This window comes from Triturus cristatus, chromosome 4_1 (genome assembly GCF_964204655.1).
Source record: "Triturus cristatus chromosome 4_1, aTriCri1.1, whole genome shotgun sequence".
In the NCBI taxonomy this organism is placed as follows: Eukaryota; Metazoa; Chordata; class Amphibia; order Caudata; family Salamandridae; genus Triturus; species Triturus cristatus.
The window spans coordinates 1044334164-1044358275 of record NC_140585.1 but is presented as its reverse complement, the minus strand read 5'-3'; the positions used below and the strand labels follow the sequence as shown (position 1 = coordinate 1044358275).

Genomic DNA, 24112 nt, shown 5'->3' with positions numbered 1-24112 from the left:
GGGTTTTCTAGCATATCACCCCGTTTTAATTTTTTCAGCTTAGAGCACTAATAAAGTTTATTCTTGGCCCACTAGCTGATTATTTTAATTATCCCACTCCACCACTTTTTCACTTGCACTACACATACTCTATTTTTTAGTGCTCCTACGTAATTTCGTGAGTTGTAGCACGCCTCAGTCCGTAGAGGACTGGGAGGAACCCAATGATGAAGCATGTCACCGTGGGGAAACCCTGGTGAGTGAGGGGACTCAAGAAAGAGATAATCTTTCCCTTTCTTTCCATTTGGTGTCCTTCAGAATCAAGTTGACTTCTGACACCACCTGTCTACCCTGGTTAGGTTCTTTTTACTTGACTTGCTCAGGTTTTTGTTTTGAGATATGTACTAGTGGAGGGTGAACCTAACCTTTAACCTCTACTTCCCCCCTTTTTTGGTAATCATACCGCATTACCCCCACTAGCACGGGGTACAGCCCGTTTCAAATTTTACGCGGAAGGCAACCCTTCACGAAAGACAATGTCGCGTGGCAGGAGAAGACAATCACAAGCAAGTGGTCCCCTGCAGTGGTGCAACATAACCTGGAGAAAGCGCGGAGTATATATACTGACCATTACAACAACAGAAAGAACGTGAAGGAGACAGCTTTGGAAAAAGGGGAGTGGGTCAGAGTAAAGCTGGCAATCCTCAAGAGGAAGGGAGACAGCAAATACTCCCCACCCCTGAGAGTGGAAGAGGTGTATGACAGAGCGGCGCTACTCAGTGATGGGATTGTATGGTCCCAAGACCGCATGGCCAAGTGCAACAAAATCTTACAGTGGCCCCGAGAGGACAATGAAGGAGTGACAGCCCCAGAGAACATGAGGGACGAAGAAGGAACATCGAACGGAGAAAAGGGAGAGAGTAGGCAGGAAGATCAGATCAACGAAGAGGATGAACGAGAAAGACTACATAGGGAAGAAAGGACCCGGGAAGAGGATGAGAAAGGAGGAAGAGAAGGTAAAGGTACTCCAGAAGGAAGAAGGGGAAGCCCTGTCGCAACAGAGAGTCGAGAAGGACACGCTACCCCGCGAAGATACACCCGAGTGGGGAGAGCGGTGGTGAGACCAGCCAGGCTTAAGGACTATGAACTGGAGTAATAGACTATGGACGGTAACCCAATCTCAGTTATGTAAATAGTTTTGTGTGTGGTGTAAAAAGGGGAGATATGTAGTGTCGCGGTCTAGTTGACCGGGCACTATTTCATCATGCGAATGCGCGAGACGGCCAATTTGGCACGTCTGCGCATGCGCGAGTGAGCGCGAAGAACACGAGGGTGAAACGAAGCGTTCGGAGGCGGCTGCCCGGGGCTCTTAGGTGTACTACTTGTAAAACGAATAAAACATAGGGTAAAACCTGCATTGGCTGCTGTTTATCACTGGGGGAAAAGGAATACATTACAATAAAAACAAATTTCCTCATGCTTTGTGGCGTCACTCAGAGTAAAGGGAGCCTATGGGCAAAGTGGGCTGAACCAATGCCCTGTGCTGGTTGATTGGTGGGCGGAAGCAAAATATACATGTCAAGTTAAAAGACCAATGGATGGAGCGTGCTGACTGACCAAAGCAAAAGTCTATTTAATATGTATGAATGTTTAGGAGAGATACAGGTCGGTACTAACAGTAATATTTCTAGGTCTATGGCATCCCATTTTGGTACACGAGTGAAATTTAGCCTTACTTAATTCAAATTCCAAATGTATGAGTTTTCCTAGCACTGAGTGAGAATTGCTACTGCTGCATTAGATAGCCTTAGGGCTAATCAGTGCTTTAAATGGAAACAAATAAGTGCAGGTACTCATCCAAAAGTACAACTGAAATTGAATTGCGTGCTGCGATGATGGTGTTATTCTTACCTGTGGGGTTCTCTCTCACTTTGGTCACCAAAGTCATTCCGGACACCCTGCGTAGGAGACCGCCTGCTGCCTCAGGGGCACAAGTCAGGCTCCTGGAATTCGCCTCTTCTCTGTCCTGTGTTGCCTCCGAACCGTCCCCTGTGTAAGACCCCGGTTTAGACGGCTCACTACGTACCAGCCGTTTGTACAGCCAGTAGCATACGCTGGAGCCGACCACCAACCCAAGCATGGCTCCAAGAAGAGTCCTACCGTAAGGGCCCATGATGGGCAAAGCTGCATTGAAGGCCAGGCTGACAGGAAGGGATTATTGCCGCCACAATGCCTGGCTTCCAGCGGCGCACGTGGCTATTCCAAAGCAGAAAGAAGGGGCTGCCGATGCAAGCCTGCTAGTCAGCCTAGGAACGAGACTACCAACTTTTCTGGACATACAATATCTATTTTCACGTGTATAGTAAATTAATTTATGATGTTTCTAAATGCAAATGTTCTCGTGTTACGGCATTACTTTTACTCTTTTGCAGTTCCAGATTTGTATTCTGTACGTTGGTCTTTCTGCACTATAGTTGAAGAATTTCCCTTTCAAGATGGCCGCCACGGTTGCGTTTATCCCAATGCTGGCCCCACGTAGCACTTGCGATGTTCACAAGGTATTGAGAAAGGACCTAATGAGATAATGCCTGGAAATATTGAAACATGGTTTCGCGGCCATCGTGTTGTCAGAGGCGGGGCCTTGTTGCCATGCAACAGTGATTTAGACGCACTGAGTCCCTGTAGGACAGGCAGTGTGGAGCTACCGCCTGTGAATTATTGATACCCGGGATCCCTTTACCATGTCTTCCCTGCGGCAAGCCGAGGCCCCCCTGAGACACTACATTCAGCAGCACGCGCTGCCTGAGATATACGAGGTAACATAAGAGTCGAGTTTTCACCAACAGCTGTGAACGTCCTGAACTAATTGAAGGCTCCCGAGCAAAGTGTGAGGGGCTACCTGATCTAATTAAATGACCAAAGTTTGAGTTAATTTCAGCGAACCATACCAAGATTACTGCCGTAAAGCACTGAGTTTATTTTTTTGTGTGTGCAGATTTATATAGCGCGAACTCGACCCAAAGGTATTGGAGCGCTTTACATGAGCACCAAGGAAACATTCAATTTTTTTGGGGAGGCACAGGGAGATTAAGTGATTTGCCCAGAATCACAGACTGTGGAGTCGACCCAGAGGCTCGAACCTTAGTTTCCCAGGTCCACAGTCGGCACTCTAGCCATCAGACCACATCCTCTCTCCACTGTAGGGTTACCTGTAGGAGCCCCTTTTGAGCTAACTTGAAGACAAGAGGTAGTGCTTGAGCTAGCTGAAGAAATTATTGTTATGGTCCATTCTGGTTTAGCAGAGAAAATATTGTAAACCTGTGTGTCACTAGAGCCCAGCATGTGAATTAAAATAAATCAAAGTGTTCTTGGAGTTAGCCCGCAGTTATTACCTGTTCTTTGTCAATTTACATAAGACCAGGGCAGAAGTCCTAAAAAAAGTAGGGGCTACTAAGCAAGTTAGACAGCATGCAAGTAACTTCACAGCGCGTGACATCATGGGGCATGACATTGCACATGGCATCACAGGAAGTGGCTTCACAACCCATGACCTCACAAGATCTGATGTCACTTCCTAAGACCTCACACATATATTTAGCAGGTATATCATGAGTACATTTGAGCTCATTTGAAAATCTAACAAATGAGATTTTACATTTGGTTTGTGCCAAAAAAGTGACGCAACCCCAACGCAAACTCTGGGCGTCCACATATCCATTTATTTTTAAAAACCCTCCCTCAAAGAAATTGGCAACAATGAGTAAACCTGTACTGCCTAATTGGTTGCAAAGTCTGCATTTTAAAATATCTCATGGGGTTAAGGCACCTGCTGCAGAGATCTTTGTGTGGCAACTACATTGCAGGGAATAATAATAACTGTAAGATATCTCTGGAGGGTAATGTATTTGTTAGAAAGATATGTGTTTTTTCTAGTCCCAGTTTTCAAACAAAGTAGCATAGAAGGTTGATATGTATCCTGCAAAGAACATTATGTGATACCGATATGACAGATTTTTATTTTATGGAAATGGGTACGTGGGCTTCTGCTTTTAACACAGAGATACTTTTGTTACTTTCAGTTCATAAATTGTTCTCTTTCTAATCTAGCACAGTGAGCTACTCACTCACTGTCTTATGTAACACATTCTGTATACTGATTTACACACATATCATTTATTGTCAATTTGTAATGTGTATGTGTGATGTAAAGTGCTCTGACACCCTGCAATGGGATGATTTAGCACTATTGCGCTATGAAACAAATACAAGAAAATAGTGGTATTTGCATTGGTATTTATGTAAATACTGGGAATTACAGTGCATGCTTATCTCTGATATACAGGGACCGAACAAAGTCAAGAGCATGCCTCTATTAAGTACCTGTGAAGTGAGAAACTGTGTGCCTTTTTTTACCCTCCATTGCATTTAGGTTTGAGGCTCCTGATCGCTCCAAGCCAGGATACTCCAACAAAAGGAGGCCTGATGGGCCTACATTTCTTCTTTTGTTATGGGCTTCGCTGGAATCTGATAAGCCCATCCCTAGCGTGCACATTGCTGTTGGGAACAAAAGCAGACAACTTCCAGGCACTGCTGAAGGTGTCCTGGTGTCTGAAAATTACACCAGGACAAGTTTACCATATTTCTGAGAGGCCCAACCTCTTGGCTGGGTAGATGTCGTCCACCCTCGGAAAAGAGTGGGTGGATGCCTTCTACCAGTGTGTACCCTTGACTTGTGCCCTGCATGTTACAGTCACTGATTTCAGATGCTTGTTTCTGGTTGTCCTATGTCCTCAATTTTGGATTCATGTGTGAGGCTGTGGTGCTGGCCATCATCTGACACATGATCAGCACCACTGGAATTATGCAGCAGGGAAGGATCAAATTATGCAGCATGGTTGTCTAAATTATGCAGCAAGAAAATGCAAATTAGTCGGCATATTGCAGTACATTTTGTGATGGCATTACTTAATTATTTTGTCATTTGTGCTCATGGTGAGACTTCAGCTCATTACTACCCTTTTAACAATTAAGTAAGTAAAGCAGTAAGCAACTAAAAGATGACTCGTCAATTTTTGTGAAGGGCCATTCACTATGCAGAAACATGTCCCCACATTTTAATTAACTTTTGATCCATTTGAGCTAGAAACATTTTGTTTGTTAAAATCTGCAGATTATGCAGCAGATGATAGATTGTGGGGCAAATTCAATTTTTCCAGCCATCATCATGGCTGCATCACAGTACATTAGTCAATGTAGGCTGATTATATCTCATCCTGAAAAGCTGGCACTTAAACGAAACCAGTGGCTCAGATTCTTTGAGAATTATTGAATTGCCATAGATGGAAAGAAATTTGATCCTGAGAGGAAAAAGGCATAAGTGTTTAAATTGTTTGGAGATTCAGGAAAACACATTTTTGACAATTTGCCAGAAATTGAGGCACCACATGAAGAATTTAACACTTGGGATGAGAATAATGAGGCAGTAAATTGTTTAGAAAAACAGTTCACAGAATAAACCAAGCATTATTTTAGAGAGGTGTAACTTTTAGAAGAGGAAGCAAGCAAGCAATGAAACAGATGAAGAAAACATCGCTGCATTAAGCACTAGAGGCAACATGTGAGTTAAAAAATAACAGTGGCATTTATTTGAGAAACCAGTTTGTTTTTAGTTCTTTCTCTATGGAAGTGCAGGGAAGACTTTTAAGTGGCTGTATCTAATACTTGAAGAGGTGCTTGATATCACAAACTGATAGAGTTGCCTGCCTTGTTTGTAAAAGCCGTAATCAAAAACAACGACAACATAAATAAGCCAGTGTGTGTAGTCACTGTTAAAGACAAGAAACTGAAGAATGTCAGCATAAAGTTGCATAATAGTAGTTCTTGTTTAAGTTGTGGTTCTAAAACACATTTCGGCAACAGTAAAGTATGCCCTGCAATTGGCAAAAGATGCATTAGATGTAAGAAAGTGGAATATGTATGCAGAGGGTTATTTGTCACTAACTGTGTTAAAGTTAGTAGTATAAATGAAGGTGAGGTTGAAACATGTACCAGGATCAATAGTTTGGCCCTCACAATTGAAAACCAGGTTGAAGAAAATGCCTTAAATGCCTCTGACAAAAGAGTAAATGGGTCATTGTGTTTGGTGAGGATTGGTTCAATAGATCTCCAAGTCATGGCAGACTCCGGATCACCAGTCATTATCTTGTTGATGTAACATTTGACAATTTATAGACCCAGAAAGAGTTAATTTGTAATGATTAAAACCCATCTGCTTATAGTGATTTTGATATTGAAATGTGTGGATACTTTAAAGACAATCTAGAATTTATGGGTGGGATGATTGATATAAAAATATACATGGCAGTCCATGGAAGGGACATAATCAGCAAAGTCAGAAATTGTTTTGAGACTAGGCAGTTCATGCCCTGTAGTGTTCGAGGGTGTGCATGTTAGTGCTGCTGCTGTTCAAGATACCACTGTGGGAGACATCCTGAGTGAGTTTGGGAATTGTTTGAATCCAGGATTGGATGTATTTAGGAGTTTGAACACCTAATCAGATTAAAAACAAATTCTATTCCAGTCATACACTAAGTAAAACATTTGTTTTTAATAATGAGTAAATAACTAAAGAAGTTATTAGGCCAGATGTGTTAGTATAAGATCATTGTTCCTACTGAGTCTTTTGAATGTGTTTCAGCAGGGGTGATTTTCTAAAAAAACGGTGAGAAATTCGTCTCTGTACGGCTTTCCACTCATTAAATAAAAACACAATAGCTTATTGTCACCCTTTCTCTAAGATTCATGACCTATTACCTGGAGTAGCCAATTCACATTAAATTTCTACTACCGACCTCACGTTGGCATACTACCAGGTTAGCTTGAGTAAAAAGTCTCAGGTTCTTACCACCTCTGCCTCACCTTTTGGTGCATATGAGTACCTCACATTACCTTTTGGCCCGTCATCAGTAGCAAGTGTCTTATTTTTTGTGTTTGTTCATTAGAGAATAATAATGGGTTGCAGTCATTTTCACTCCACCAGTTGGAGAAGAAATGCGCAGAGACTAGGGCCCTGACAATGAAATTCTTTTTAAAAAATGTGTTTCAGCAGGGGTGATTGTCTAAAAAACGGTGAGAAATTCGTCTCTGTACGGCTTTCCACTCATTAAATAAAAACACAATAGCTTATTGTCACCCTTTCTCTAAGATTCATGACCTATTACCTCGAGTAGCCAATTCACATTAAATTTCTACTATCGACCTCACGTTGGCATACTACCAGGTTAGCTTGAGTAAAAAGTCTCAGGTTCTTACCACCTCTGCCTCACCTTTTGGTGCATATGAGTACCTCACATTACCTTTTGGCCCGTCATCAGTAGCAAGTGTCTTATTTTTTGTGTTTGTTCATTAGAGAATAATAATGGCTTGCAGTCATTTTCACTCCACCAGTTGGAGAAGAAATGCGCAGAGACTAGGGCCCTGACAATGAAATTCTTTTTAAAAAATGTTTAAAGGACTACAAAGTTTTACTTTTGCACTTTAAGACTCTCTTCTTTATGAATAAGATCCTGCACTCTGCCAATAAATCCAAGGACATTTTTAGCGTTGTAACTGAATTATCTAGCCCAGACAGATTCTCTGCCAATAGCCCTTACTCATGAATTATGTAACATGTTAGATATATATTTGATCGAAAAAATTAAAACAATTAAAGACAGCATTGCACCAGACTTCAAGGCGTCTCAGATATTCTCTTTTGACACAAACCTACTGTACTCTCTAATCTCCATGCTCTTAGTGAAGAACAATTATTTGCACAAGTGGCTAAAGTAAAATCTGGGTCATCCAATGAATTTTGCCCTAAGGTTCTTAAAACTTTTATTCCTGAAATAGTTGGCCCATTTATGTCTCTTCCTAATTATTCTCTGACTCGAAGAATTGTACCTACACCCTCTAAAGAGGCAGTAGGAATTCCCCTAAAAATAAAAAACAAGGCGAAGATCTGTTACTCTTCAAAAACTACCGTCCTATCTCCTTGTTGCCTTTTCCTGCCAAATTATTAAAAGCACACGTAGCTCAGACTCTATGCTTTCATTTGGAGAACTCTCAGTTTTTCAATGTGCAGCAGGTGGGGTTTCATCCTGCTCATGGTCCTGAATCAGTAATTCTCCCTGTAGTAGTTGATATGTGCAAGGACGGTGATTTAAACTTGACCCCTGCACTAGTTTACTTGACATTTTAGCATCCTTCGACATGGTCGACCATAAATTACTGTTGGACTGTGTGAAGGCTATTGGGCTTCAAGACCCTGCCTTGGTTTGGCTAAAATAGTTCTTGGCAAACCAAACACAGTCCGTTATCTTTGGCTCTTTTAAGGCTCCAGCAATTCAGTCGGGCTGTGGGGTCCAACAGGCCTTTTCGCTATCCCTGTATCTATTTAATATATACATTAAACACCTTATCAAGCTCTGAGCGAGATGAACTGTAAAATATATAACTATGCAGATGATTCCCAGCTTTTGTTTAGATTAGATGGCTCCCTTGAATCTCAAAGACACTTCCAATCTTTTATGTGGTTTATTTAGGACTGGAGGGGTATCCGTTAATGAGATAGTTTCCTTTATAAAGAAGCTGGGTTTTAAGGCAGTAAGGGTACTCTTCACTATATATGCCAGTAAGAATGTGGTGGTGGCCTCATATGGCACGGGGTCTGGGGAATGGCCAACATACGTAACATCCAAAGGGGTCGAAGATTCATGCTTTAAACATATCCTAGCTCTTCCTCCAGGTTTCTTGAACTATATAGTCCATTCTGAATTCGGAACCCAGTATATATCTGACTAAGGTAGCTCCGATCATGCTTTGGCACTCAATTTGGTCGCAAGAGGAAATGGGGCTGAATAAATGAATCCTTAGGGACTCAATGAACTTAGACCACGTGATGGAGATTCCGTGGCTGAGACATGTAAAATCCCTATGTGAGGTAATTGACTTAGATCAACTTTTTAATAAACCAGATTCTTGTAGATTGCTAGCCAAAGGTAAGCTGAAATACTGTGTCCGGAACAAGACTATGGGGGAGCAATGGGAGGGGAAAAAAGCAAAACCATCCATTCTTGCTTATAGTATGACAGCCCACCAGGAGGGCCTGAAATCTTATCTGACCCTGGTGCAAAACGACCAGAAAAGGTTTATACTGACCCAATTTAGGGCAAATATGTTGCCTTTGATGGTGGGGTTCCCATTAAATGTTACTCCCTGTCAACGCTCGCTCCGTGCCCGTGTGATGGCAAGTTGCCTACAATAAATTTGCACATTGTATTTTTTGCCAATATTATGAAATTCCCAGGAAAAAACTGGTATTGCCCATATTTAAAGTACATTACTTTAGACAGTGCAGACTAGCTCTTTTATTTGTACAGTAATTAAAAACTCCATTTGTGTGTTGTGCAATGACCTCATATTTATGGCAGGTATTAAAAATAAGGCAAAACCTGCAGGGGGAATTTCCAGTATGATTATCGTATGATTTGATTGTTATATGGAATTTTATATTGAGTAATTTTAGAGAATTTTAACAGGATTGTAATAAATGAAAAGTTTGGTTATTTAATTAATCCATTTTGTATTAAAAAAACAAGCTCTTAGAGTGGATAAAATTAGATGACGAATGGGCACTTTTTCCTCTCTTTTAATGGAAACGTTTATATGTATATTTCCGACCTTTTATATTGAGTGTGATTTCTTCCTTTCAACGTGAAAGTTTTTGCAATTTTTGTGTTTTATTTTTCTGTACACTTTGATGTTACTGAACAGTATTGAATAAAGTTATTACTGACTGACTGACTGAATGGGTAGCAATTTCCTAAAGCTTAATGCTGACGACCCAAAATTAGTTATTCTTAAAAATAAAACTAATACTTTGATTCCTTCTGCTTGGCCCTCTAAAATGGGTGAATCTCCTGTTCCAAAAACATTAGCTAAAAGCTTAGGCTTTATTACTGACAATGAGCTTACCTTAAAACCTCAGATAGGCTCAGTGACCTCAACCTGTTTCCTGACTTTAAGGAAAATAAAAAAGATTGTGCCCCTTACTTATGAGGCCTTTGGTGGTCATGGCATTAATTACTTCTCTGCTCGACTATGCCAATTCTTTGCATCTTGGTCTCCCCAAACACCAGCTACGCAAACTGCACATTGTCCAAAATCAGGCAGCTAGTCTTACCTTTAAGGCACCTAGAAATTGCCACCTTCACTGGCTTCCACTGGAGCAAAGGATCCCCTTCCAAGCCTGCTGTATTATTTTCAAGGCATTCTGGGAGAAGGGGCCCCAATTTTTAAGGAGTAGAATTATAACATATCCACCAACTAGGAATTTACGATCATCATCCTTCTACAGCCTAATTATTCCTTACAAGATCAAGAGGCCGAGGATTGGTGGAGCCAGGTTTTCCGTACAAGCCTCTACAATATGGAATTCCCCGCCTGAACCTCTTCGTCATCAGATGGACTACTAGATTGTCTGCTTGCCTGCCTGTTGTTGTGCTGGGGTGGGTCTCAGTCCCCCAATGTTCCATTCACCAATGGGGGAGGAGCAACCCTCCTGACACCAGAAAAGTGCCAGGAGACTCCCGCAGTGTGGGCTATACATTCCAGGCCGTCTGAGGCCTGCACCGATTGCCTGCCTGTTGCACTGGGGTGGGACTCAATCCCCCAAGGTTCCCCTCACCAAAGGTAGAGGAGCAACCCTCCCGATGCCAGAAAGCACCAGGAAACTCCTGCAGCACTGGATACACACACCTGGCAGTCTGAGGCCCGTACCGATTGCCTTCTTGCTTGCCTGTTGTCGCACTGGAGTGGGGCTCAGTCCCCCAGCTTACTCTTCACCAAAGGAGGAGGAGCAACCCTCCAGACACCAGAAAAACACCAGTAGCATCCCGCAGTGTGAAACACGCACGGGCATGCCCAGGCCAAGGGCAGGCCTGTCTGCACCCAGGGGAGGCTGGGCCGCCCCTCTTGGCCCTGGGACCTGGATCTTGGCTAATTTGGGCTGTTTGTTACCCCTGACAAAAGCCTTTACATCTTTACTGATGTAGGGTGGAGCCACAAACATATGCTACAGAGGGAAGCTACCTACTGACGTCCGCCAGAGGAGAGGGATTTGGTTTGATTTTTCTTCATCTCAGTACCTTTTGCTTGAACTGATTTTATTGCAGTGCTCCGTACTTGTTGAACATTTGGTCCCCTCCTCATATTGCACTGTTGTCTAAAACCTGCTTTTGCTGTTACGCCTTGGGTCATAATGAGGAAACATAAAACTCAAACACACGCCCCCGACAGCCACCACCACTACAACTATAGATTCGTTCCTGACACACACAAAGTAGATATAATTAGTAAAGAAATCGTGTTGGCAGAACTCCGCCTCTCCCTTTCTTCTCAAACCTCACCCCATCTAAACCTCACTCGGAGGGTGGTCGCCTAGCCCCACAAACTCAGAAATAGGACCAGGAACTGCAACTGAATTGACTGAGGGATGGGAGAATTGCTAACAGAGCCAGCCTACCTCAGAGATTTCTAAATTGCCACGGCCTCACCCTCAGGAGATCCTCTTGGAGCCAGAAGTTACGTTAGTCACTCCTATTGTACAGGGTGCTGCGATGAAAAGTAAGAGACAGGAAGCTGCATCTAAATCTAAACACCCAACGGTCACAATCAGCCAGTCACCTAAAAAGAAAGACTCCTTGGGGAGGGAAAAGGAAGAGGTGGGCATCACACCAGACTCTCTCCATGAAATAGTCACTGTCGCTTTGGACACAAAGCTGAAACCTATTTTGAAGCATCTCGCTGCTATAGAGCTGGAGCTCCAAAAGCGAACTCACGGGGGCCGCATAAGGGTAACAGTTCCATCTTTTATTCACCGACTAGTTCCCCTCCCGCACCTGTGTCAGCATGAGGAGCAGTATCAGGGAAGATGCCATGTGTTCAAGATGGACTTCGTTCCATTCTAGCTAACACTCCCCTGAAAAGCCGTACACAGGCCCGCCCTGCTGAGGGAGACTTTAAAGCCAACACATATAGCTTGAATCCTGGTAGCGGTAACAACCCTAATCTCTCAATGATGGATCCTCGAAGTCAAGAGGGCCACCTGCATCCTTGAGAGGTCTATATGGTAGGGAGACATGGTTCCTGAATGAGGAACCCAGGAACAAACTAAGTAATATTCGACCTCATATTCCACCGGAGTGAACCCCATACATTGTTGTGCTGAAAAATGTTCCCAAAGTTGAAAACTCACAGCCCGAATCACATGCTTCCTTAACAAATAAGGTGTTGCAGTGGATGCAAAAATATTCTGGATGGTCCTGTGATCTATCAAATGGCATTATCACTATGAGGAGGGTCTCCTGGGTTGTCTCACTGCCCAAAAGCTTACAAGGTGACTGTGATAATCAATTTTAGAAGACCAAGCATAGTCTGGGCTTTTGTACACTCCCTCTGCCACGCCTTTTTCTTCGTGGAGGACATTAGAGCCTTCCCTTTGGGCTTCTTTAACCCTCCCAAGGCCCAAAGGCTTTTGGTCAACAGTTGTAATAATCCTCAGTCTGGTACTATAAGGTGTAAATTGGCATGTCATTGTCCCCACTTCAACTCTTCCTTACCTTTCTTTAATAGGTTTGACGTTTTGTCCCGATTGGAGCAATTGGACTAACTACCCCATATGGTAATTTCAACTGAGGAAACGCTTAACTGCCCATCATCAACAGTATCTAACCAATGGGTTTATTATGATTCCACTGTGGAGGTTGGGTCTCTGGGATTAATTACATGGAACTTGGCCGGTCTGCGCACCTAGCTGGAGGCCTCAGAGTAGTTGAATGTAATTGGCCACCACCAAATAATTTGTTGCTAAGAGACTTGGTTATTGGACCTGCTGCACATAAACAGGGTTGTCACTTATCATGTTGCAGCCATCCCCTAAAAGTCAGGTCGGGCCAAAGGGGCTTGGCTACTTTTATATCTGTCTCCCTGGTTGATTGCACAGTATCTGAAAAGGCTATTACACCCTTTACCATATACTCTTGATTACTTTGCAGAAGCCCTTTGCTCTGGTATTGGTCATTATTAAAATATATTTGATGGTGCGGAAACAAAAATTGTGGATGGCATAGAGAATGCTTTGTGTAAGATTTTAAGTGATCACACAAAGGAGGTGTCAATTATCTGGGTAGGAGAGTTTAATATTGAAATGTGCACCTATGGAGTATCCTCATTATGTGGAATCTGTGATGAATTCAGTCAACCTCTTGCACATTTTAAACATAACCCCTATGGCGATTCACTAAATAGAGTGACCTCCGCAAATAATTTGATATTCGCACAAGACTTCTGCATGTCGAGTATGTTAAAGATTCCGACATATATGGGTATGAGTTCAAATTCTACTATTGATCATGTGATAATTTCCAAGGAATTACTATCAGTGCTTGTGACATGCAAAGTTGTGGCTTCATGTATAAGCGACCATAACCCGCTGGTACTGGAGCTAAAAATAGCCCCAATTGGAATGTAGTAGAAATAAAGGATTGGGCATCAAATGAGAGAAAATCAATAAGGAAGCCTTCCATAGAGATCTTCTCACGGACAATTAGAAATTGATATGGTCCTGCAGAAGGACACAAATCCAGCAGAAGTAATAACAGCATATACCAAGCTGAATAATTATATGGCAGACAAACTAACTAAAGGTGCAGTAAAATCTAGTAATAACCCAAGATGGTTTAACAGTACCTGCTCTAAAGCATGTGAACTTTTAAAGTTTGTGTTAAACAAATGCACACAAGACCAGCCAGAAGTAGCCCAGGAAAATCAATAAAGAAGCAACCCTAAGAAGAAAGGTAGAGATAAGGGAAAAAACCTAGGGGGACCTGAGACCTGCAAGCGAAAAGAAATATTCTCGAGTTTTTTGCAAGTAGTAAACTCCCTGCTAAAAGGCTCCTCCGAAAGGTGAATGTGTTGTTCCCAGTAAAGATTGGGTGGCTCATTTCTCTAAAGTTTTTGGCCCAAAATAGCCGACACTCTATGCAGGCACTAATAAGATAGTTATCCGTGATCCAAATGCCACCTTGGAATTAAGCAGTTCATAAAAGTATCTGATGTAAACCTAGCTATTGAGAGAAGCCCCTCTGGGAAAGCCCCGGGACCTGATAGAATTACCCTGCACCTTTTTAAACCTCTCACACAGTTCCGGGCACCCCTAATAATAAGTGTCATAAGAAGTGCAATTGTAGGCCCTTTGGTCAAGACCTGGCAGGAGGCTATTATTACTCCTATATTTAAAAAAGGAGACAAGAGCCAGGTTCACTGCTACCATACACTTTTCCTCCTAGATAGTACAGTTAAGATTCTAGGAAGGGTAATAATGGCCGAATTAGAAAGCTGGGCTGCAGAGTCACATGGGCTCTCAGACTTACAATTTGATTTTCGTCCAGGTTTGGGAACTGTCGAATAGTCATTAAATCCCTAATTGTTCAAAAATATAATAAGGCCAAAAAAGGCTGTGTCCATCTCACCTTTATGGACCTAACATGTGCGTGCGATACCGTGAACCGTCCAAAGCTATGGTCAATAATGTTCCAGTTAGGTACTGACTGTGCAATCATTTCCCTGCTCAGTAGGCTTCATGCACATACTACAGACAGAGTCCTGTGCAGTAGGAGCGGGAAACACTCTGAGGATTTTCCATCCGTCTCTTTTTATTGAATTTTACCACAAGAATCTGTATTACATTCATAGCAGGTAGACCATAACTTCTCATATACTCACTATATCTATAAACAGCTTTCCAGTACATTTTATAGTCTCTTATTTACAGAGAGCATGTATTATATCGGAACATGGGGAAGAGCCCCACATTTTTCCAAACGGAGGTATCAACAGGCATACACTGGTTGCAAATGTTTTATGTCTGTAAAAAGCATTATCTATGTCCTCAGATAACTTAGTAGAGTTTTACAAGACCCCCATCATTGCAGGATCAAAACAGTAGCGTCGCCCCACTGCCTGGCTCAGAGGCAGCAAATTAAAAATAAAACGATGTTCTAGCATCGTTTTATTTTTCATTTAGTGGCTCTGAGCCAGCTTGTGCAGTGAGGGCAGGAAATGAGGAGGAGGAGTGCTATGCGCACTCCCTAACTGTGCATATGTTTTTGGCCAGCAGTCTCAGGCTGACCAAAACAAACATGCGCACTTAGGTTGTTTCCAGCCCCGCTGTATTGAACAGCCGAGCTGGAGAAACCCCCGCAGACTCCCTGGACTAAGCGGAGCATCTTTCCAGCCTGCTCAGACCAATCTCTGTGCTGCTCTCCCTGCACTGCTTTCACATGAGAGCAGCGCGGGGATTGCACAGGGGGTCTGTGATACTGCCTCTGTGCATGCTGGGACCAGGAAGGACACGACTAGGACGGCAGCTCCAGGGAAGTTTATTTTCTAATTCTTTTTATTATTAACCCTCCACCTTCCCACACTCTTACGCGCCCCCTCCACCCGCTCACCACCTCTTCATTGTGGGGGCCGCCACTGAACATATGTAATCCTTTCCATTCTAATTCAAATTCAATTTTTCCAGTTGTGCAAAGCCCTGCCTATATGCCCTCTGCCAGTTTTGATCATAATGTGACTAATGCTTCTTCTCTTGTTCATAGTGCCTGGAGACTTAAAATCTACCAAATTTCCTCTTGGAGACCCCTCTTTTATTAGGAGCAGCTGCAAATATTCCGTGTTTGTCCCGCAGGCCTGTTATTAATGTTTGCCTCGAAGCCCACATGACTATCTTCCTTAATTCTTTGACATTTGTCCACATAGATTGTGGTTGTTTAGGTCGAGCCTGTAGCAGCGCGCATGCGCTGCTCTGGCGAGACTTTATGTAAACAGTAAAAGGGCTTTGGAAAGCTCACAACACGCTCGTGCGTGTGGTTTGTTTTCGTTCAGAGGCTATTCTCCTTTGCGTGCGTCTTTCTGAGAAAGACAGCACGCAATTGGGCAAAGGCGGGTGCATGTCCTGCCTTTGTTCCGCCCACGGCCTATTGCTTGCGGTTACCCGCACAGGCCACATCTGTTTTGAAATATCGTGCACAGATGCGTGCGCGATAATGCAAAACAGATGTCTCGCTGTGGCACGCGCGCGCACCACTCGCATGTTTGTTTGCCTGCTGTTACAGCCACCAGCAGCTTGCAGCGTGAGAAGTGTAACTTGCCCGGATATACATTCTGTGCAGAGTGCGCATTGGTTAAAGTTAATGTGCATTTATTTGTTTGATCTTATATTTGTAATTTTGAAAGTATATACTTTAAGCTCCGTTACGTGTTTTTCTTTTAGTTACACAAATGTGGTTTCTTCATTAACTGCCACTAGTCATTGTATTCATAGAGCTTGTGAATCCTGTTGGACTGAGTCCTGCTGGGCCGTCTGTCAGCCGCTGCTTGTTATCTGAGTCATGCAGGGGACTCCCCTGCGATTCTCCGGGGAATTCTGCTGCTCGCGCGCATGGGATGCAGCTCAGCACAGACCGCCCACTCTGTCCCTCAGATGGTCGGCAAAAGTGCTGCTTCCGAAGACTAGACCAATTCATTCTACAGAGATGCGCTTATGTGTACTTGAGACGGAGAAAGAGTTTAGCAGCCAGTTTGCTTACCTTTGTGTTACGATTGCGAAGGGCATGAGGCGGAGGCGCCAAGAAGCAATAGATTTGTGCATATTTACTGTATTGTTCCACGGTGAAGCATTGGTGTCAGCTGCCACATGATCGTTGTCTCTTGGGAATGCAAAAGTATAATTCTTTGTAGTGCTTGTGAATAAAGCAGTTCAGTGTATAAGTTTTGTCCAGTTATCAGCATGCTGAGGAAGGGACGCATTGTGGAATTTTACAGCATTGTGTGCATTACCCAGCTTGGTATTTGTTCAGTATAATGCCTCGTGGTTTTATTTGTTAATTGTCTACCCACAGTCGTATTTAATATGCCTGTAGCACTCGAGTTTTTATTCTTTCGAAGAGGATTGCAGAATTAAATTGATAAATAAGCATCTATGGTACTCGGTTTTTTATGTGAGTGCCTATACTGCCCTTTACAAATAGTGCCTATTTTACAACATAGTTTCGATAAGTGGCGTTTTCGGTAGTGTGTGTGTGTGTGGGGGGGGGGGGGCACCAGATAAAGGCATCTTTGTGTACATTTTAACACGTACTATTGTACCTTGAAAAATGTGTGCTATCACCCTAAAAAAGAGACAGGTCTCTTTAAGAGAGACTTTTAGTCCGTGTATTTGTTCAACCCTGCATTGCAGATATGTATATATGAACCAAATAAAACCATAAGTTGATCTGATCTGGTTGTCATTTACCGAATGATATGACACAACTACACATGCTGTTTGTGCTTTTCTTAAAATGGAACATGATTTTGCCGTACGTATGAACACATGCAATCTGTGTGATAATGTGGTAGCTCTTCCTTTTTTCCTGAAATGGGGCATTATTCTCTTTTTGATGCACAATCCGACGAGTCTTTATAACCCGCGTTCTTTCTGTTTAATACTTTTTATATGTTCTTTCTCCCTTCTTAGCTCTGTGTTTGTTTAATTAAAGAGGTCTTAATGCCAGCAATCCGCATTTAAACAAAAGCTGCAACTCAATGTTAACCATCGTGGTTTTATTGCGTTCCAAAGGTGTGGATGTGTGCATCCAAAACGTAAGAAATTGAAAGAATTAGGACAGATCCTTGGTATTGAGCACATTGGTTTGCAGTTTCTGTGCTTGAAGAATTTCTTGCAGGCATTTGTTTTTAAATCACATCTTTTGATATTTATTTCTGTTTCACTGCATACAGATGCAAACAGACACAACACTGCATTGGAAATATGCTGATCCTTTCAGCAGGTATTGCACCTAAGTGATATATATTTTGTTAAATTTGGAAAACCAAAATGGATATCTTCTTAGTCTAGAATAGCAAATTTCGAAGTGGTTTTAGCTCATTTTCAGTGCCTCTGACTGAGCGTGTTTGAGCTCAACATCTTCGTATTTTACGATACACATACAATTTTATATCCACCTACTGGTTAATTGTGTGTATGCAAATATATTTACATATAAAACCATCATGCATGATGACATATAAGTATTTCTATTTATAGATTATTGAGAAATGGCATTAGAATCCTGAATTATGATCAGTGAGCGTTCCGTGCTATGTATTCACTTTGTATGTAAAATCTGAGGTTCTAAAAGAAGCTGCTGTCTTTCTTTATCAGTACACTGCTAAAACTCAAAGCTACTTAGGGGAGGTTAAGTGGGTAGCATAAGTGCCCTGAAAACGCACAGCACAAAAATTTATCTTGGATGAGCAAAACATAAATAAATCACTAAGGGCCATATGTAGGTAATTTCTATTTACCGATTCCTAAATACCGAATTTTACCGATTCGGTATTTAAGAATCGTTAAATAGAATGTAGGTAAAAAATCGGCAAATTTTACCGATTCGGTAATATTCGTTATTACCGATTCGGTATTTACGGAATCGGTAATAAGGCATACCTTCCCATTCATTCCTATGGCCTGGAGGCCCATAGGAATGAATGGGGAGGCCCATAGGAATGAATGGGAAGCCATTCACTATTACCTATTCGGTAAATACCGAATCGGTAATAGGGGGAGCATATTCAAGGGTGGCAGGGTGTCACATTGACACCCTGTTGCACCCCTGAATCGTGCATGTGTGCACATGTGGCGCACATACATGCCCTAAGGGCATGTATGTCTGCCACATGGCACTTTTAAAAAAGCAAAAAATTGCTTTTGAAAAGGTATTCGGTATTTACCATCAGCTTGTAGTTGGTGGTAAATAACGAATCCTTAAACCAAAAATGCACTCACTTGAGTGCTCCCTACATAGGATTTAAGGATTCGGTAATTTACCGATTTCTTAAAATACCGAATCGGTAAATTACCGAATCCTTCAATCCAGCCTCCTACATCTCAAAGAGCTAAATACCGGTCGGTAACGGAAAATTTACCGATTTTCGGCCGTTACCGACCGGTATTAGCCCACCTACATATGGCCCTAAATACCCACATTACAGAATTAGAAATTTCGTATGCTCTCCTCAGTGGGAAAGGATCACGTGAGAGTGAATTGTCCACCTCTCCGTGGGGATTGGGAAAGCCCTAAAATAGTCATCTTCAGTAATTGCCTTCACTTAGATTTGAACATTAACGCCATTGCTACATCTGTGCAGCTACTTTAAAAAAATCAAGCCATTTTACACAGACTCTGGCCTCTAGATGTGAGCACCTGCAATGACCCATACCGTCTGACTTCTCTTTCCTCAGCAGCCTTCCTAGAACCACAGTGTATTTAAGGAACCATGGGTATCAGTATTTTAAGGAACAGTGGTCCCTTACTATAAAATCTCTTAAACCATATTACATAGAGATACAATGAAACCTATGTTAGTTTTCCGAATGGAATAGCAAATGCTTTTATTAATGTATATAGCATAATATTGAAGTAGGCAAGTATTGTATTTAAGATGCAGGCTAACATGAAGGTAGATTTGAAAGAACAGTTTTATTCTCCAATAAAGATCCCATCCAACCAGCAGTCTCCCAAAACAGCTCCAACTGCTACAGTTCAGATCACGACAATGACCTCCCAATCTTCTACAATTTTTTTTTTTTTTTTGCACAGTTTTATATAGCGCAAACTTGACCCGAATCCAATCAGGTATCAGAGCGCTTTACATAGCACCGGTTACGTTACATTAGGACACACATTCATTCTTTGTTAGGCACGGGGAGATTAAGTGAATTGCCCAGGATCACAGGATAAATAGTAAAAAACTACGGAAAACTGTATAGTCCAAAAAAAATGAAGAGAATACAAAAATATTAAACATATTCCTTGAGATAACTAGGACGTTCTGAAACTCTCGACGAGCGCCGGAGATCCAAACCAGGAGCAGCTTGATTCTTCCTAGATGACATTTTGGAAAATTTGCAACCAAGATCAAGATTCTCCTCCACCATGTTCATGAGTTCATTTTTGAACACCACAACTCTATTGAGGTTCCACATTTGATGAGCTTGAGTTTTCACAGCATTTATGAAAACTTTAATAACAGCCATGGGTTTCAAATATTTGAGATTTGCATTCCCAACTTGCCCAGGTTTTTTGAGCGCCACCAAATCACCAACATTGACTTTTAACAATTTAACAGAATTCCTCCTATCAAAATTAATCTTTCTTTGAAGAACCTTACAATCTTCCCTTACCCTTGCTCAAACCATACTCATTGACCCAACTTGGCTCAAGATACGTGTTGGGAATTCTTCTGCGGAAAAGAAAAAATGGAGTTTTCACTGTAGTGAAAAGAGGTGTTCTTCTATACTCTTCAATTTTTTTGAGAATTTAACATCTCCAATCCAGCGACAGAGATTTAGCAAGTGTAATGGTCTCTTTGAGAACCCTATTAAACCTCTCTACCATCCCGTTGACTTCGGGATGATAGAGAGAACATTTTTTGTGCAGAATGCCACAAGATATAAAAAATTCTTTCCTTTCCTTAGAAACAAATTGGACACCATTGTCCGATAAAATTGACTTTGGCATACCCTCTCTTGCAAATTATTTTTTTAAACATTTGATGTTTGTTGAATCAATATTAGATAAGAAAAATACCGCCACCGAGAGTACATGTCAATTATAACTAACAGATAGACTTGAGAACCCAAAATGTTAATTGGTCCTAAAATGTCAAGAGCAATATCATCCCATGGAGATTTAGGTCGACACCTCACAATCATTGGTCGCACCCTAGACACTTTAGATTTGTCACTTAGACTGCACATGACACAGTCGCGGATTTCCCTCTCTATGAATTTATCCATACCTGGCCACCAGTAAGACGAACGTAACCTCTCTTTGGTCTTGGTGATCCCAGGATGGCTAACATGGGCTAAATTTATCAATTCTTTTCTGAGATTCTCTGGAGGAATGAGTTTTGAACCATGAAACAAAATATCTCTATCAACAGAAAGTTCATCCCTTACACGCCAGAAAGGTTTAGGTGCATCAGAGCCACCTTTTGCACTTGTCCAGTTACCCCGAATCAAAGTCATTACTTCTTTGAGAGTAACATCTTGAGCTACCTCATTAGACCATTTCTCTTCTGAAATGTGATTAGGCTCAACTGCACACACCCACTCACCACTCTCATCAGCGTCCTCATTTTCGCCAGAATCCTCTGAAATTAATCTTGAAACAACATCAGCGATCATATTCTCCGCACCGGGAATATACTTAAGGGGTAAAAGAATACTCTTGAAGACCAATTATCTATTTGGTTATGCGACCAGATATCATATCCAAGCCTTTTTTTTCAAAGATCTCCACTAAAGGCTTGTGGTCTGTTCTTATTTCTAAATCAATGCCCCACAAAAATGTCTTAAATTTTTTCACAGCCCAGAAAATAGCTAATGATTCACGCTCCACAACGGAGTACCTTGTCTCAGGCTCTCTCAAGCTACGGGAAAGAAACATAACGGTCCTCATTCCATGTGGACCAATCTGTTGCAAAACAGCACCAAGGCCTTTCACGCTAGTATCAGTAGTTAGTTTTGATTTGAGATTAGTATCAAAACTCTGTAAGAACGGGGCATTGGATAGCTTTTCCTTAATGATTGAAAATTCCTCTTGACATGAATTAGACCAGAAAAAACTAGCTCCTTTCTTTAAAAGTGATTTCATATTTGAGGTCAACTCTGCAAATCCTTCAATAAATTTTGCATAGTAATCGATCATGCCAAGAAAACTCATAAGCTCTTCTTTAGAAGTAGGCGAAGACAAATTACGAATGGTACCAACAAAGTCTTCTTTTGGCCTAACACCATTACCAGAAATGTTATGTCCAAGGTAGTTCAATGAATCTGATCTGAATTTGCATTTTTCGATTTTAACAGTTAAATTACCACTACTCAATTTTGTAAGAACAGCTTTAAGACGAGAATCATGCTGCTCTATATCATCACCAAAGACAAGTATATCATCTTGATAAATGCACATACCATTAACACCCCTGAGCAAACTTTCCATCACCCGTTGAAAAACCGAAGATGCAGAAACCAGCCCAAAAGGCATTTTGATGAAGCGGAAAGTACCAAACAGAGTAATAAATGCAGTGAGGTCCCTGCAAGATGGTTCAAGCTCCATCTGGTGGTATTCTGACGTCAGGTCGATGGTGCTAAAAACTTTCGCACCACCCAATAAGACCAACAATTCATTAATATTAGGAAGGGGATACTTGTCCACGACTACATTTTTGTTTAATTAGCGCAAGTCTATACATAGACGCAAATCACCATTAGCTTTCCTAGCAGCGACAACTGGAGAAAGCCATTCGGTTCCTTCCACTTCTTCAATTATCCCATTCTTTTTGAGTTTATTTATCTCCTTCTCCATCTCATCCTTAACAGATAAAGAAACCCCTCTGACCTTGCAAGATGTAGGAACAGAATTGTTTTTGAGTTTAATCCTTTGCTGATAGCCCTTCAGACAACCTAGACCGTCACTAAATACCTTGGGAAATTCCACCTTCAAGTTTCTTGTAAACTCACAGTCGTCAACTTTTTCTACAATGCACACAGTGTCCCTTAATAAAATCTGCGGATCAGAATTGGGATCCAAGTAAACACCCAGGTCACCCTGATGTATCCAACTTATTAAACTGTCTCCTTTTTTTGACACGTAAATTTTCCCTGAAATCATCCTACCTCGGTACTCAATCAACCCCAAAAAATAACCATGCAACTTTATTGGTTCTCCACCATAAGCTAAAGGAGTGATGTCAGGTTTGAACAATTTTACTTTATGCTTTAACATATTCATATATAAATCATTTGACACAATGGTTATTCTCGCACCTGAGTAAAATAAAACACGAGTGGAAGCACCCTGAACCAGAAGTTCGTCAAACGGGCATGACTTCTTAATACAAACACTATCAATTTCAGAAACAATCTGACCACACTCAAAGTCATCGCAACTTGTATTCACACTTTCATCATCGTAAATATCTACCCTCTTGACCCTTGGAGGGGGCTTAGTTTTACATACAGATGGATAATGACCCTTTTTTTTACATTTGCTACAAATTTTACCGAGTGCCGGACATCTTTTATCATTGGCTAGATGACCACTTTTATCACACCTGTAACATCTCAAAGAGACTGAAGTATTACGTAACTTTCCCTTGTTATTAGCAAACTTCTCCCTGTCTTTTGTTTTGGGAACAGATTTCTTCTCATTTACACTTTGTACCTTAACATCACTCATTTTGTCTTTGTTGATGATAGCCACACACTTCAACGAGTGCTCCAATATTTTGGCTACAGCTACAACCTCATCCAAAGTGGGCTCTTCTCTAAGTCATAACTCTTCTCTAACTTTATCCAGGATGCAGCCCAACATAAATTGATCTCGTATGTGTTCATCAGTTAAACCTTCAAACTTACATTATGAAGCTAACTTCCTCAAATCAGTTAAGTAACTCTCAACAGTTTCTTCCTCACGTTGCATTCTCTTACCAAAATGGTACCTTTCTAGCATTGTACTAATTTTAGGAAGGTAGTGTTTACCCAATTTACATATACTAATCTCATAATCGTTTAAACCCTCTGCTTCAACTGTAGATAACTCAGGTTATCGAAAACATCCTGCCCTTCTGAGCCCAAGCAGTGAAGTAACAAAGATGTTTTCCTTTCAGCGCTTAATGATGCACCACATACTCTTGGATACCTTTCGAAAACTTTCTTTCATTTTTTCCACTTTATTGGTGGCTCACCCGGGGAAGCTAAAATAAATGAAGCTGCAGTAACATTTTGCATTACACCAAACATTAAAAGCACAATCAGAATAAAAGGAATATAATTACAATGTCTAATCCGTAAATAAAATTATATTTCTTATGTCTGAGAATATTATTCACAGATTATACAGAAATCTACCATAAGTAATATTTGTGAAAGCATAATGATAACCACCTGCAATTATTACATGCAAATATTCATACTTAGGTGAGA

At 41.5% G+C, this 24112-nt stretch overlaps 2 protein-coding genes across 2 annotated transcripts in view; one reads left to right on the top strand and one right to left on the bottom strand.

Moving 5' to 3' along the window:
- The window catches only part of ARMC10 (armadillo repeat containing 10), a 153521-nt gene extending 150963 nt beyond the window's left edge, over nucleotides 1-2558 (bottom strand). Inside the window, exon 1 of the mRNA XM_085654023.1 lies at nucleotides 1891-2558. Coding sequence (XP_085510149.1) covers nucleotides 1891-2152 — 262 coding nt within the window. The 5' untranslated portion in view covers nucleotides 2153-2558. The remainder of the gene's footprint in view (nucleotides 1-1890) is intronic.
- A 110-nt stretch (nucleotides 2559-2668) lies between these two features.
- The window catches only part of FBXL13 (F-box and leucine rich repeat protein 13), a 1209524-nt gene continuing 1188080 nt past the window's right edge, over nucleotides 2669-24112 (top strand). The window contains exon 1 of the mRNA XM_085654020.1: nucleotides 2669-2795. Coding sequence (XP_085510146.1) covers nucleotides 2721-2795 — 75 coding nt within the window. The 5' untranslated portion in view covers nucleotides 2669-2720. The remainder of the gene's footprint in view (nucleotides 2796-24112) is intronic.